The 15,936-nt window shown below is 35.2% G+C and overlaps 1 protein-coding gene across 1 annotated transcript in view; it reads left to right on the top strand.

Moving 5' to 3' along the window:
• Positions 1-6,013: 6,013 nt before the first annotated feature.
• Positions 6,014-15,936, top strand: part of CNTLN (centlein) — a 179,762-nt gene continuing 169,839 nt past the window's right edge. Inside the window, 2 exon segments of the mRNA XM_042013181.1 lie at positions 6,014-6,022; positions 6,774-6,862. Coding sequence (XP_041869115.1) covers positions 6,014-6,022; positions 6,774-6,862 — 98 coding nt within the window.

Below are 15,936 nucleotides of genomic sequence, written 5' to 3'. Positions count from 1 at the left end.
TGTGTGTGACTTCTGTGAACTTGAAAAATAACAGTATTATTTTAAGAGCCTGGTGTGTCTAAGGTTCTAAGTTTTCTTGTGAGTTACCAATCCATCTTCTGGTGACTTTGTAGGTGTTTGAAAAGCACAGCACCTCAAAGATAGATTCTCTAAAAAGTAAGAATATTTTTTGTTGTGACCACTCAGCAGGACTGGGTTGTAAAGAGGATACCACTTATTTAGGAATGTAATATGTGACTGGAAAACACAAAGAAACACTGGCACAGCAGGGTCAAGAAGGTCTGAACTGACAGTGTGCAGCAGTGTGAGTTTAAAAGTTTCTTGTGAGACATCAAGAGAGAAGCAAGTCTGTCACTTGCCTGTGAAGTGTATAAGTCAGCTTGATGAAAGGCTTAGCTGTTTAGTTGGAAGTGTACTAACCTATCCCAGAAGTTAGGGGATCCCAAACCAATCCATAGTAAAAATTTTCTTGGAGGGCTTTCAGTGCTTATACCAGCCAAGTTATCTTGTGCATTCCCCCCTCACACCCCATGCTACGTAGTATTTTGATTCCCGTACAAATTTTCCAACCTGACAATCATGTGTTTTGAAATACTCAATTCATAACACAGAAAATTTTTAGTATGTAATTATTATAGAGTTCTTACTGAAAATTAACAGTAAACCAATAGCTCCCTCTGTCCTCCCAACTGTTTTATTTTCCCACTTGGGGATATAGACTGATTAAAGAACTAAAATAAGAGTTTGTGTCCTTTATTTTTGTAGAGATGATTGGAGAGGTGGGGGTGGAGAGGAGGTTGTTTGGATTGACTTTGAAGAGGTTGGGGTTTGTGTTTTGTCATTTTTCTGCCCTGGGGGTATTCTCTCCCATATTTGAGAAGATGACTAATAATAAGTGAATAATAAACTGTAATGCTGCAAAGATTTAAGATATTATAGGAACACTTAACAGTAGTTAATATGCTTAGAAATTAATACAGTGAAACATCAAAAGAGTACTGATTTCAAATTGCAGGTAACTGAGATGCTTGATGTACGAATTTATGTTGAAGAGGGGAAGTTTTTCAGTTTATCCTTGTTCTCAACACAGTGCATGATATACATCTAAACAAAAAACAAAACTTACTTGTAAATTTAATACCCAAACTGTTATGAATCTATAGCTTCTCTGAGATAAAAAAAGAAAAAAGATACTGCCTATGCTTTTGATACTTGTTTCACTGCTAGTTTATAAGTTTTACTTTAGCAATTCAGTATCATTACTTTAAAAAAAAGATGCCAGCTAATTCTCCTTGATAAAGCAGTATAAAAATATTCAAAAGATTCTATGGTTTTAAGTTTCCATTAGACAGCTGCAGTATTGATACAGTTTTAGGTACTTTTGATATCAAATAGCCAGTGAAATATTTATGCTTGGAGTTCCCTTCCAAAAGGAAGATAAAATGTTTTAAATAAGGATATTTGTCTTTCCCTGTTTGTAAGTCAGAGGCATTCTTCGTTTTGTCATTTCTGCTGATGTTTTATAAATTCACAGGTCCACTTGGAAACAAATACTCATGCTGTAGGTAGTTATACCATATAATGCTTGTTAATGGCTTATCTTTTGTCGGTGCTTCTGAGCTTGCTGTGTAGAAATCAGTAAGAAAAAAATCCAACTTATTTTGCAAAGAACACTTTCAAAGCTTAAGGTAGTCTGCATTTCTGTTTGTCTTTCGGTATGATGAACTACAGTCACTTTCACTGTAGGCTGAGGGAAAAAAGGTCACTTTTCAGGGAATACACAATGTCCTGTCTTTTCTTTTTTCAGAGTATTTTAGCTCTGGCATGCAAACTTGATTGCAGGGTGAGCATCTTTATCTGACATTAGAAATGCTGTAAGTAATGAGTAATTTTTGCTAGATTTCAAATGACATCTGTATTTTGACTTTATATAAGATCTCAGCTGTTCAAGGTATACTCTTTCTGACCTCTTGAGCTGTTAACGTGCACTTGAGTAGGCTGAATGTTCTTCGGGTGAGCTGAAGATTGATACATCCCAGGCCTTGACAGCTGCAGTGTTTTTCTGTGCCAACTTCAGTCTGTCTAAGCAGTCTTTTTTCCATAGAAATTGTTTGGCTCCCAGGGCCATTCAGGGAAGAGCTTTACCAAGTCCATGAATTCTGCCAAGAGCTTAAAAAGACTTTTCGTCTTTAAACTGTAATAATTTTTAACTAATACTCATTCCATTATACAAAATGCTTAATTAATCATATTACTTAGATTTAAATGAAATAACTATTAAAATGTTAGGCATGTTAAAGGTAAGAAAGTCACATATGATGACTCAAAATTCCTTGACTAATTTCTTAGTAATATTCTGTTGTCATAATGAAAATTTTTGTACATTTCTGTGTAAACTTTTTTTTTGTGAAGTAAAGTTTTCTTATTTTTAACTGCAGATGAAGTTGTGGTTTTTTGTCTTTTAAGTTGGGTTTTTTTCTTTACTGGTTGGTAACATATTTTTAAAGATGCATTTACGTCCTTACTCTTTTGGCAGAAGCACACTTAGGCGGGGCATTTGGAGAAGTTCAAGTACATATTGAGCACCTAGTGAAAGGCATATGGTGATTTAATTTGGGATATCTGTTGATAGAATTGCAGCATTGCTTTATAGTTCTGTGTATGCTCATTCATAATTTCCTGTAGTAACTTTAAATACCGGTTTGTCATCATCAAAAATAAACAACATATATTGAAATATCATTGTTTTGCGATTTTGGAAATTCCAGATACTTTTCACTTACTTCCAAAGGATTTGTGAAGGCTATCGTTTGTATTTTGTGGTTATGGTTGTTGTTATTTATTTATTATTTAATGGACACCTCTTAGCCTGTTCTGTGTAGCTGTTTCTTTGAAGTTTGTTCAGTGCCCATTCAATACTCCTTATTGCAAGGAAGATTTTTTATTTTACAGTTAGGATGAGGGTTTTTTGTGTTGTTTCATCTGCTGTTCTTTTAGCACAGACAGAAGTGTTACAGAACTTAATTATGTAAGGAGTGGCAATTTCACTGACATGAGTACAATTTGTGGCTGACTACTCTTCTTTGGACAACTTTTAAAGTAGTCTGTGGAATAGTTACAGGTATTTAGAGGTTAAATCAAAGTGCTTATTTAGTTAAAAGAGGTAGTTTGTACCTGAGTGTTTGTGTTTTATTAGGAATGTTCTTTGAAACTTCATCTTTTGTGTTAATATTATCAAAGGGAGATTTTGCAAAGTTTAGGTAGAAACTCAGTTGCCAGAGGCTCAATACGTGCTGTATACTCATCAAAAACTATAGGAAGGATGTGAATACTTCCCTCTTATTGTACATATATGTACTATGTATTTGTTCATTAGGAGCAATTAAATACCTATTAAAGTGGTTTTCCAATTTTTTTGGCTTTGCTTTTTGTAATGGAGGAAAGCTGTGCTAAGAAGTATGTATCTGAAAGTTATGTGCTGTTCCGTGTTCTTGGAGTGGCTCAAGCTGTTTCCCAGCTGGGACTGGAAATGTATAGGAATCTGCATGGTAGGACAAAAAGCAGACACACCTGCTGGTAGGGAGTCTCCCGGTGTTTGATAGTGCTTCTTAGAGTCATACAGAAGCCCAAGGGTCTCAGCTCTTCTGATATATAAAAAAATAAGCTGAAAACCCAACAGCTACTTCTGTGGTTTTGTATTCAGGACAGTAAAGGGGAAAGTTAAGGAAGCATGATTATAAGCAGATCCAAGTCTTTAAACAGGCAAGCAAAACTAATGAAACATAGCCATGAGGTTATCAATCAGCATAAGAAACTTTTGACTATTTGCTTGACTCAAGATTTCTGAGTGTTTTCAGGTGGAATACTATTAGGTATTTCTTTGTTCTATTGGGTCTCCTTACTGCTGTAATGATTTCATGGTCCTTAGACTAATTTGTTAGTGATTTTTGGTAGTTTAGTATAAAATACACAGTGAATTCTGTCTTAAATATATAAAAATGCTCAAACACTGTTTTCATGTCATTTCTGCTGTCTGTATTTCTGATCAGATGAGAAATTTGAATTAAAATTATTTTAAACTTGGACTAGATACCGGGTTTATTCCTGTTACTATGATTCAAGGATTTCCTTATACTGAAAGGCAGCAAGGCTGGTGAAGGGTGTAGAACACAGGTTCTGTGAGGAGCAGCTGAGGGAGCTGTTTTAGTCTGGAGAAAAGGAGACTGAGGGGAGACCTTATATCACTCTCTACGACTGCCTGAAAGGAGTCTGTAACCAGGTGGGGGTCAGTCTCTTGGCCCAGGCAACCACTGACGGAGCGAGAGGACACAGCTTTAAGCTGCGCCAGGGGATGTTTTGGTTGGACATTAGGAAAAAGTTCTTCTCTGAAAGTGTGGTTGGGCATTGGAATGGTCTTCCCAAGGACGTGATGGAGTCACTGTCCCTGGAGGTGTTTAAAAAAAGACTGGATCTGGCACTCAGTGCTATGGTTGATACGGTGGTGTCAGGTCATAGGTTGGACTCAGTGATCTCAGAGATTGTTTCCAACCTGATTGGTTCTGTGAAAGTAGTGTCATATAGGCTGTAAGAATACTGATTTTATGTCCTTCAAAATAACTAAAAAGAAATCACATTTTCTTTGCAATTGTTTAGTGGGGTTTAGTCTGGCTTTGTGGCTTGTTTTCTGTGTGTTCGTTTTGTTTGTTTGTTTTCCCCCCTGACTTGCCAGCCATAAACACAAGATTGTTTTAGATGTTAAAATTATTCTGAATCTGGCTTCTGTGTAGATCCTAATGCTTTTTGGAAGGCTGCAGCAGTTCTTCCAAATCTGAAAAACATTTTTATTTTTTCATTCTGTTTCTGCTTGAGAAGAAGCAGTAGGCCATGCCTGGTTCACAGTCTGCACACATTGTAGCTCTTCAGGTGGCCTTGCAAGGCATTTTCAGGAGATGGTGCCTTTTATTTTGAGGACATGAAACAAGTGCACACTTTTTATGGTCTTTCCCACTGGTACATAAAAATTCAGTGTACTAAGTGCGTAAGGTGACAGCACGAAATGAGAGGTTGTCCTTTTTTTTTTACTTAGTGACTCAATTAATATGGTGCTTAGTGTTTATCTTTAAACTTAATTCTGAGCTGAAAGTTAAACTATTTTTAGCACTTGTATTGAAAAAAGACTTGGATACTGATGCAAAGTCATTTGAGGTATTAATTATATGGTGTACAGTTTAGGTTTTGTGTTACCTTTCTTCAAAAATTGAATGTGGTCGTGCACCTTAGTGCACCATAGTTATTGTTTAGTTAACTAACAGTTACTAATGGTAACTAATACTGATAGTAACAGTTACTGTTTGTTTGCATACAGCAGGTTCACTTGGTTTTGAAGAGTCCTTACACTAGTAACCCAATTTGGATAGAGGAGGACTGTGGTATTTTCAAGTGTTTTAAAAACATCTTGTTCCTCTTTTCTTTCTGTACGAAGATTTTAGTTAATTGTTTGATTTTGTTTGAAATTCAAGAAACAGTCAGCATTTTAAAAGCTGTTCACAGCCCGTGAAAGACAGCTGAAATTTTTCTGCTTTTAAGAAAGATGAATTCTTTCTGGTGTAGTGCATTTTGCATAAGCTGATAATGGTCTTGAATTGCAAGATCTTTTTGGCAATTTAGTTTTTAACATCTAGAGTTGACATTAGAAAGAATTTCTTGTTGGGTGTTGGAACAGGCTACCCAGGAAAGTGGAGGAGTTATCATCCCTGGTGATATTTAAAAGACATGTAGATATGACATTAGGGATTAGTGGCGGATTTGGCAATGTTAGGTTACTGGCTGGATGCATTGACTAAAATGTCTTTTCTAGTCTAAATGATCCTGTTTCCAAAAAACTAGTAGACATAGCTGCACTCTCATTATTTTTGCCTGTTGAATAGGCCTAGCTGCCAATATGATGGGTTTGGCTTATTAGTTCCTAATTTTATGTTAGACTGTTTGAGTAGGTTTCATCCTAGTCTGGACAATGGTTTATGTACATATATTTTCTTATTGGTCTTCATCTTTTGCTGGATTTTATTTTTCTTCCCTAACATTTTTATATAATTAATACATGGGTTTGGATTGTAAAATAACTAATATTGGTGCTTCCAGTAATAAAATCATATTGGAATAGGAAGACACCAATGAAAAATATAACTTATGTGTGGTAAAAACACAAATGTGGGAAAGCTTTTAGCTGACATCTAGTTTTCACAAACTTTATGAAGTCTGTTTGTATTTCTTGCTCTCACTTGAGGTTTTTGTTCAGAAACTTCTGCATACATATGTATGCAGGTTAGATGAGTGTGTATTACAAGACTGTTTTACTGCATATTTTAAAATAAAGAGCTGCCTGTGGTAAAGCTTAATGTTGAAGCATGTATTCCAGACTTAGTATTTAATAGAAGTTGTGTCAATAACAGTAATAGATATAGCAAAAGGCAGCTTGTTTGAATAATATACTTTCTGCTGCCATATGTTGCATTGCATACTATTTTAATGTTGATTGTAGGTGTTTGTTTTACTTCAAAATTCTGTACGGTTAAAACTTTATTTATTCAAGAGACCTGTTTGCTGTGTTTTTGTCATTCATGGAACGGTGAGTAACTTGCAGGGAATTCTCACTAGAATAGGGTTTCTTTGATAATTGTCTTTTGAATATGCTCAGTATAACTTTTTTTTGTCTGTAAAAGGCATTATATATGTAATGTGTTTTTGTCTTTTTTTTTTTTCCTATTTCTAAGGCTGATAAATAATTTGTGTGGTCTCTTTGGAAACATCTCCAAGTGTCAAAACCAGATCTTACTCGAGCTGTCAGCTTGGTTGTGGAAAGGTGAGTTTGAAGATTTAACATGCTACTAAAACCAAAAAGCAACCAACCTCCCCCGCTGATACCATATTCTTTATCTTTCTAATTGAGAACTATGTAGAATTCTAAAAATGTGTTGAAAAAGTTTAATAGTTAAATTTTGTGAAGAGTGCCTAGAATACAAGTTCTCCTTTTTTTGTGCTAGTTGAAGCTTGCTTTAAAATCTGTTCTCACTGAGATTGCTGTACTGCCATTGAATACATTTTTAAAATTATAAATGTACTGCAATATTTTGTTTTCCTGTTGGAAGAGCAGGAGGAGGTAAATGACTGGTAATTTTCCAGTGTCATAAGCTGTTGGGTTACAGTTACATATGTAAGTTATGTTTATCTGAATTCTTAAGGAAGTGAAAAGTTAGGACTTGGTAATAGAAGAGATAACTATCATAGGATCGTAGAATATGCTGAGTTGGAAGAGGTCAGGATCATTGAGTCCAACTCCTGGCCCTGCTCAGGACACTCCAAGAGTCACACCAGGTACCCGAAAGCATTGTACAATTGCATCTTGGACTCTCTCAGGCTGGTGCTGTGAACACTTCCCTGGGGAGCCTGTTCCAGTGCCCAGCCACACTCTGGGGGAAGAACTTCTACCTGACTGTAGGAGCTTCCTTCTCTGTTAACACAGACAAGCAGGATCTTACTTCTGCAGCTTATTTCTCTGAGGATAGTAACGGTGATGATTTCTTCATGATACTAACTGTTATCTGGTTCCTATAAATGTTAGTTAATTATCACAGTATGCAGTTGATTGTTTTGTAATGCTAATACTTATGAATTCAGAATTTTTGTAGGCCAAACATAAGGAGAATGTGAATGAATTGAAACACTTGATTATCTTAGGGTGCCATGAGTTCCTCTTTTGAAATGAAAAATTGGGTTTTTTTAAAAAGAAAAAAAAGGGATTTTAACTTTTTTAAGTGGCATGCCATTTTTACTTGAAGCTTTTTATAGATTCATGAGGGGTCCTGGCTCCTTTGAGTTTCCATTCAGTGCTTTGATCTTAGAAGGCATGTTTCGTTGTTCACATCTTTCCTTTCTGGACTTCATCTGTACGTGTTCTTTCACTTGTGAAAATATAGCATTAATTTCTTTAGCTGGGAGTGCATTTCGCAGAATCATGGTATTGTTACAGCTAGAAGGGACCTCTGGAGATCTAGTATAGCCCCTCTGCCAAGGCAGGGTCACCTAGAGCAGGTTTTACAGGTTACATGTCCAGGTAGGTTTTGAGTGTCTCCAGAGAGGGAGAATCCACAACCTCTCCAGGCAGCCTGTTCCAGTGCTCTGCCACCTTCAATGCAAAGAAGTTCCACTTCATGTTGAGGTGGAACTTCTTGTGCTTTACTTCATGGCCACCGCTCCTCATCCTGGTGCTAGGCACCACTGAAAAGAGTCTGGCCCCATCCTCCTGACACCCACCTTTGAGATATTTGTATGTATCGATGAGATCTCTTCTCAGTCACTATTTGCTATAGTGTTGTCCCATGTTCTGCCTAGTATAAAGCAATGAAAAATTTTGTCCAAGAATACAGTGTGATAAGGGAACCAGAGCTGATATTCTAAAGGATTCATATCTAGAGGAAGACAGTGATGGTGTGAGGACATGCATCTTGTTTTAAGACAGCTGTTATTGGGGAGTTCACATATGGTCACCAATGGTATCGAGTAACTGCTGGCTTTGTACTGGGACACTTAACTGCAGGGAGTAGTAGCTTGGCTGTTGAGACAGTATACTATTTTTACTACTGTTTGTATGTTTGATTTGGGAAATAATTTTCATATATGATGGAGACTGATGCACAGATTTATAGCATCCTTCATGTATGTTGAAATGCAAAATCATAATGGTTTGTTTCCTAATGAGATTTGGTTATGTTTCCGTGAGGACAGTGGTGGTAGAATTGATCTTCCTTCATAAAACATTAAAAAAAAATGAGAGGACTGCTTAAAATATACAAATACAGTATTTAATATGTGTAAACATACATTACATGTATGTAAGCACAATTATATTGAAAATATTAAAAAACTTTATTGTCCTAACCACATTTTATAGATAGCTGAACAATGTGGAAAATTGTAGTTCTTTTACCTGAAGCTTAAGAAGGCAGAAGGTGTTCAGGCTTACTAACATTCTTTATTAATGTTGCATATAAAAATAATCGGGATGAATTGAAGCATAGACATGTTGGAAAGTATACATTTAAATAATGTTCAATAAATTAATTATTTGGAGTTCTTGAATTGTATGCCTATATAAGATACAGTTTCTCTTCTTTGTTTTTTATTCTTCATGTCTAGGAATATTTTTGTGATAGTTGTCTCTTGCTTTAAATTATTTTATGCTTTATTTGGAACAGAAATTAGTAATTTTGTGTATTATCCTGATTGTTACAATGAATATGGCATTCTTATATACCACCTTGATGCACACTAGCAAGATAATAAGCTGAAATTTTTTTGTATGTGTTTTGTACTGTATAGAGGCACTGGTGACTGGTGTGTGAAACCCTGCCCAACATACTTCTGTTAACATGCTTCTCTAGTTTTTTTATGTCCTCTATTCTTTTAGAATTACGCTAATGGTTTAGAACCTTTTTGAACTCAGGGCTATACATTTATATTACAGCTTCTGCATGTGTCTCTGAATTACGGAATTAAGAAAGAAGAAATTGCTTCCACAGCTTCTTTTTAGGTGTTATCATTACTCCTGAAAATCCTGGAATAGGTTTGGATAAAACCCATTCAGTATATAGGAGTTTTATTAATCACAACTTTGAACTTTGGGGTTGCTTTGATTTGACAGATGTACCAATAGTGTGTATTTTTCTCTTTAATTGATGTAGCTTCATCTCTTTTTCCTGAGAATGGTCTAATTGCTGCTTTGGAAATAGTTTCTAGCCCAGCTTTACCTGTGAACCTTCTGCACAACCAAATTACAGCCCCATGTATTCTATCCTAACTTTTCCTGGTTTTACTTTCTATAATGATTTCCTAAGTAGCTTCAGTTTCATGACTGTACCTCTTCACACTCTCATCCTTTCAGAAAAGTTTTTGTCTTATTCCCTACCTTGTAGGAGTAAATAATACTTTCTTATGATAGTATCAGTTTATCTTAGTTCCAGTACATTGATTAGCTTTACAGGGAATCTGTTATCTAGCACGGTTGCTGTACAGAAGATTACAGGACAACAGATTTTCTGGCTTTGTTAATCTGGGAAAAATACGTGGGTTTAAAGAGTATAAAAGAGTGGGATGATCAAATAACTGTTATAATTAAAATGATTCCTGAAGCATGTCACTTGGGAGGATCTCTGCTGCTTGCAGTATTTTTTTCTATATTATACACAGTTGTATCAGATGAGCTGGAAATTGAGAATTTACACTAAAATCTGATAAAAGCCATTTAAGTCTTACAGAATTTATTTTTCCTTCTCACCTATATTAGGAACAACAGAGACCCAGTCATATTCAAGTTCATAACTTTTTCTGTCTTGCTTGTGCTTATTATGAGATTTTGAGATAGAGACAAACAGAATGGAATGGATTAAAACCTTTTTTTTTTTGCTTCTTGTGACATGGGTACCATCAATGTTTACATAGCTTCATTTTTCCAGTATGTTCTTTCCACCAAAACTTCCATAACCAAGAAATGGTTCAGTCCCCACCAAATCTTTGTTAGAGACGGCCCGAGATCATAAGCTGGATATGTAATGGAAGCAGACAGAATCTATGAAAGCATAGGCATGTGTATCCTAGATCATATATATATACATAAAGAAACAAACAGTATTGTCCAGTGCATTTCATTCATTAAACTGATGAAAGAGACAGCTAGGCTTTCTTCATGAGATTACAGTGACAAGAATAAAAAGATGCAGGACAAAATTTTCACTTAGAACATTACAACTTAAACTACAGATGTGTGATGAAGAAAAGAAAATACGTATTAGGAGTGGGCAGTACTAGTTTTACAGTAAGGTAATTTATATTTATGGCATTAGACAATTCCTTATATTATCTTTTTCTGAACAAACCAGGAAAATGTAAAAGACATAATTTGGGGGATGTAGGGGGAAATTACTAGTACCTTGCCATTACTTGTCTGTTATTTTCAAATGCTTTCATGGTCCCAAAATAGAAGTTCTCCTGCCCTAAAATAGTAAAAATGCAACTTGTACTTTTTTATGGCTATGCTGCTGATTCCTGTAATACACCAATGATATTATACTTTTCAGCAGTCTTTGCAGTTCTTGCTGGATAACTGTAACTATATTCCCAATTTAATATTCAGATATAAACAAAAAATTATCTTTACTGTGCAAATGAGAAATGCCTTTGGGATATGTAAAAGCCTCCAGGTATTTTCAAACAAGCCATTGTAAAACTACTACTCATGTTAGTATACTTTCCAGCTACTTTAAATACTATTGATCTCAGTATTATGTAAAGAATATGCTATTTCTAGTTTGCTGCCTTTTGAAAGATTTTTTTTTATGATTTAAAAAAAAAGGTGCTAGAAAATAGCTCTTATTAGGTAAATGCATGTGTAAACTGAAGTGGAGTTGGGGTTCAGATGAGAGTGTGAAATGTTTTGAAGTATTTTTGCAGACTTCAGAGCTCTGCTTTAAGACTCTTCCTTCTATAGTACATGAAATCTTGACAAGTCAACAGACTTAATTTTCCTCTAGGGCTTCTAGCTGACTCCTTTCCTTTCTTCTGGAAGGGGGATGTAGCAGGATCCATTAATGATCAAACTGTGGCAATGATATAAGACTTGGTAGATGTACATGGGGATTTTATTATGCTAGGTAATACATTTGGCAAGCCTGCCTTACGAAGAGGTTTTTCCACATCTAAATTTCAAGTATGCTTTGTATGGCAGGTCTTAACAAAGGGAAAGAATGGATTTATCATTTCAGGCCACTCTTAAGAAACAGTGGCAACCTCAATGTTACTGCCAATGTTTTTTTGTTCTTCTTGCTGAGGAGTTACGTCTGTCTAAAGGTGAACAGATGGACAAAAATATGGCCGAAAAGCAAGAGATCAAAAATAAGCAAAGAATTTTTGGAAAGGTAATTACAGGAGCTGACGCTGTGGTTTGCAGCATCCTGTGAATAGCAAATTGTGGAAGAAACATGAACAGGTTGACATAGATTCTTCAGTGACTGAAGATACGCAGATGTACTGAAAATGGCAAGTACATTTAATGTAAAAGAATAAGTGAATGTGCTGTATGAATGAATGCTGTAGATCGCCTACGTTAATTGAAAAAATTAAAAATCTGTATCTCACATCTTTTGAGGGGATGGTAAACATTGTGCAGAAGCTTACTTAAAACACCCTTTTACAAATTAACAGGAAACACCATCACAGCAGGACAATGATGTAAACAAGATGTAAGCCATTACCATTTTGTCACTCTGAATTTAAAATACAATGGACTGCCCAGTTACTATCACTCAATACAGTGGATAGAATAATACAACGTAAGAGTACAACCTTTCTGGCTAAGGTCAAATAATTGTGATTTTCTACAGTTAATGAAACTTTAATACCCTCTTTCATTAAAAATTCTCAGAACGTTGAACATAAGTCAACATTCCATGGAGAAGAAGGTATTATGCAGTTTGCATGTGTGCATATCTGCATATCGGAGCACAAAATATTGACATGATAATTGCAGTCAAGCCTGATTGAACAGTGGCCTCTGGGAATTCAGCTGGTGTTGTACCAACTGGATGGCTGCTCAGGACACAGTTTGAAATGCAAGGTGCAAGTTAGCACTTTATTCAGCACAGGCAGGCATCATTTAAAAATCCTTGGAGGAAACCCTGGTGATGTGCAGATGTTAAAGCAGTCTGTTCTGAAGTGCTGATATTTTGAACACTGTAAAAGACTTGCGTATTTGAGATGAAAAATGTTTGCAAAATTACTGGGCAAAAATGTCTGTATTTTTTGTACTACTTTAGTGTAAAAATATGTTTAGTATTTTATAGATGTTGCTTAAAATAAGACATCATCATATGCTTAAAATGAGAGGCTTATTCCTTAATACATCATCTAATGAATTAAATCAATCAAGTTAGAGATTCAAGAAAATTTATGTTTTTGTAATGATGCCTTTTCATTTTGAGACATAGCATATAATATAGAACTGGCTCCATAGATAATTTACTAAGGAAACAAGTTCATTTAACATTTGTTATTAGATCTTGAATTATTTTTGTAAAGAAATGAAAATAGGTGTATCCCAGGATATAAGGGGAAGAAATAAAGGATCTTCTAGAATCTTAGGTGAAATTAAACTCTTGATTAAATGAAAAGAGCTTTTTTTTTTATTAGTTCTTAACTAATTAGTTCTTAACACTCTAAAGTTTCTTCTAGGAAGATTAAGGCATAGGCTCTGTTTCTGCTAACCACCGACTGTGCAATCACAGGAATGTGACTGTACACAGTAATTACAATATTGGTTCCATATTTACTATAACATTGACAGTCTGTGCTCTACAACTTCACTTTGCACGTGGGTGATTAATTATCTGTTTAATACAAACAGAATGTGAATTTTGGAAGTCTGTAAAATACTTGGAGATTGGAGGACAAGGAAATAAGGTAATCAAATTAAACTGCATCACGCAAACTGATATTTTATAGCCTTTCTAGTTCTGCAGCCCTTTAGAATCAATGAAATGTCTTTCAAAAGTAACAATGTTTCTCGAAGCAGTTTATTGTAGGTAGAGGTATACTGTTAGAATGCAGTCTATTGTTTTACCACACTGTTCAAAGTTTGCAGTGTATTTATTCCTAACTTTCTATTTAAGACCAAAGTTGTCGATATGTTTTTGGGTTTGGGACATTTTGGTGGGGTTTTTTGTTTGTTTGCTTGTGGTTTTGTTTGGGTTCTTTTTAAATTTTTTTTTACTGTTTCTTTTGGTTTTTTGTTTGGGGTCTTTTTTTGTTTGGTTTTTTATGTTTGTTTTTTTGGTTTTTTTTTGTTTGGGGGTTTTCTGTTTGATTTTTGTTGTTTTTTTTAATTCAGCGTATTGTAAAACTGAAAGGATGTATTCCATGAAACATGTAAACAGCAAATTCAATTTATTAGTTAAATTTATTTTCATTTAGCTGATGTAAATGTGACATAATTATATACGACTCCAAGTTACCTTTTCTTGACAAATGGTTAAATGCTTGTTTGATAAAGACCTGTGGTACAGGATACCTCTTTGCTCATACTGCTTTTGCTGAAGATTTGTAGAAACTTGAACAAACTTCTGATTTTTAAAGTATTAAGGTTTTTGCTGTTTTCATACCTCATTCACAGATAAACGTTTCCTCGTAGTCTAATGTTTCATTTCTGGTAAGCCGGTAAAATGGTGCCAAACATCAAGAAGGTTGTCTTGTATAATTGAGTAGAGCATAATACAAGAAGAAAATCGTAACAGAGGAAAAGCTTAAGAATATTTTCTCAGTTTCTTCATTTTTGTGGGAAGCTGAATCTCAATAATTTTTGTAGCTAAATGCATCTGTGTTAAACATTTAAAATAGGTACTACTCATGGGAAAACTGATTGGAGCTTAGAATGTGTACAAATTGACAGCCTCTCTTTACTCCATTTTTCATCCTAAAGAAGTCTGCAAATATTCTTAGCTCACATGATTATTGCTCATCAGTGATTCTAATTAGCTAAACAGGAGTTTGTCTCAGTCATTGATCATCATCAGCTTCTTGACAGTGCCTGAATTTTCCCCCCCCATATTCCAATGGACTTTTAAAAATACATTTTAGAGACATAACAGCTCAATGAATGAAGTTGTTTGAAGATTTTTTTTTCACAACATTTGTTACACTTTAAAAAAAGAAGAGGTGATTACTGCAATTCCTATCAAGTCTCATTTTAAGGTGTGACAGCAGATCCAAATATGATATGCAAGTTCCAGTCAGATACACGACCTTGAGTGTCTGTGGGGAGTGATCCTGTAACAAGCATGGGAAAACGTCCTTTGCCGTCAGGAGAAACTACTGATAAAATTGCATATGAGGTGTCTCTTTAGGCTTCTGACAACTTCCATTGTGTACCTAACTTCTAATAACTAGAACGTTTTTCTTTAGATGTGGGTGGTTACATGTTTTGTATTTTGGGGGCATTAGCACAGCATGTGTTATCTAGAGAGCTTGAGAGAAAACGTCATGAAGGCAAAATACATTAAATTTATTAAACTTTCCCCACTCATTATGATGATGTTAGATCTGTGTTTATAAACTATATTCTTTGACATCTTTGTCTGAAGGAGTGTTTTACCAAGCACTGGATAGGTGGAAAATGCTGCATTTAACTGGAAATGCACTTGGAACTGTTGGCCAGTAGGTACCTCTGTTACAGGCATATTTTTTTGCTCTAACAGTGATCTGGTTTTTTTCCCTCTCCAGTCCCAGACTTTATTCTTTAAACTCCTTTTTTGAAACCATGTCCTAAAGTCGGAGGGCTCCATAGATTCTTAACTACCAATAATAAATCAGAATTAGCTGTGCGTACTGTTTTTCAGAGCTGTTTCTTCCTTTACTTGGTTCTTGTTTCACTTACTTTTTTTCTGTTTTCTCCTTAAAATAAATTTTTAAAAACTAACCACTCACAAATGTAAAGTTCCTTAGGGAAACTTACCTAACTTACCAAGTTTTCCAATCAATTAATACATTAGAAAACAAGTTTAATAATAAATTTCAAGTGGTGATTGCATAGTTGAATTAGGAGGCTATCTAATTAAACAGTTTTTGTGTCTTGATTGGGTCTTGTTTTATGGAAGGCAGACTTCGAGAGAGGAGATGATGGTTTGAGTTGGGAAGATGACGGCATATTGTGGATGATAGACTTAAGGTCAGAATACTTCTGAGGGCTGGAGGCAATGCTAATCAGTGGTTCATGGGGCTTGTCTGTGGTTAATGGTATGGTTCCTTCTGTGTCTGCACCTGACTCTTCTAAGTACTTTGTAGTAAAGACCTGCTTTCCTTTTTGTCTTCTGAAGCTCTTAGGATTCTGGATCA

Source organism: Corvus kubaryi, unplaced genomic scaffold (assembly GCF_017639235.1).
Source record: "Corvus kubaryi isolate FWS band 111438036 unplaced genomic scaffold, C.kubaryi_AGA036_p1.0 split1-37296, whole genome shotgun sequence".
In the NCBI taxonomy this organism is placed as follows: Eukaryota; Metazoa; Chordata; class Aves; order Passeriformes; family Corvidae; genus Corvus; species Corvus kubaryi.
The sequence above is the reverse complement of the archived record's forward strand: the minus strand, read 5'-3'. Positions and strand labels throughout refer to the sequence as shown.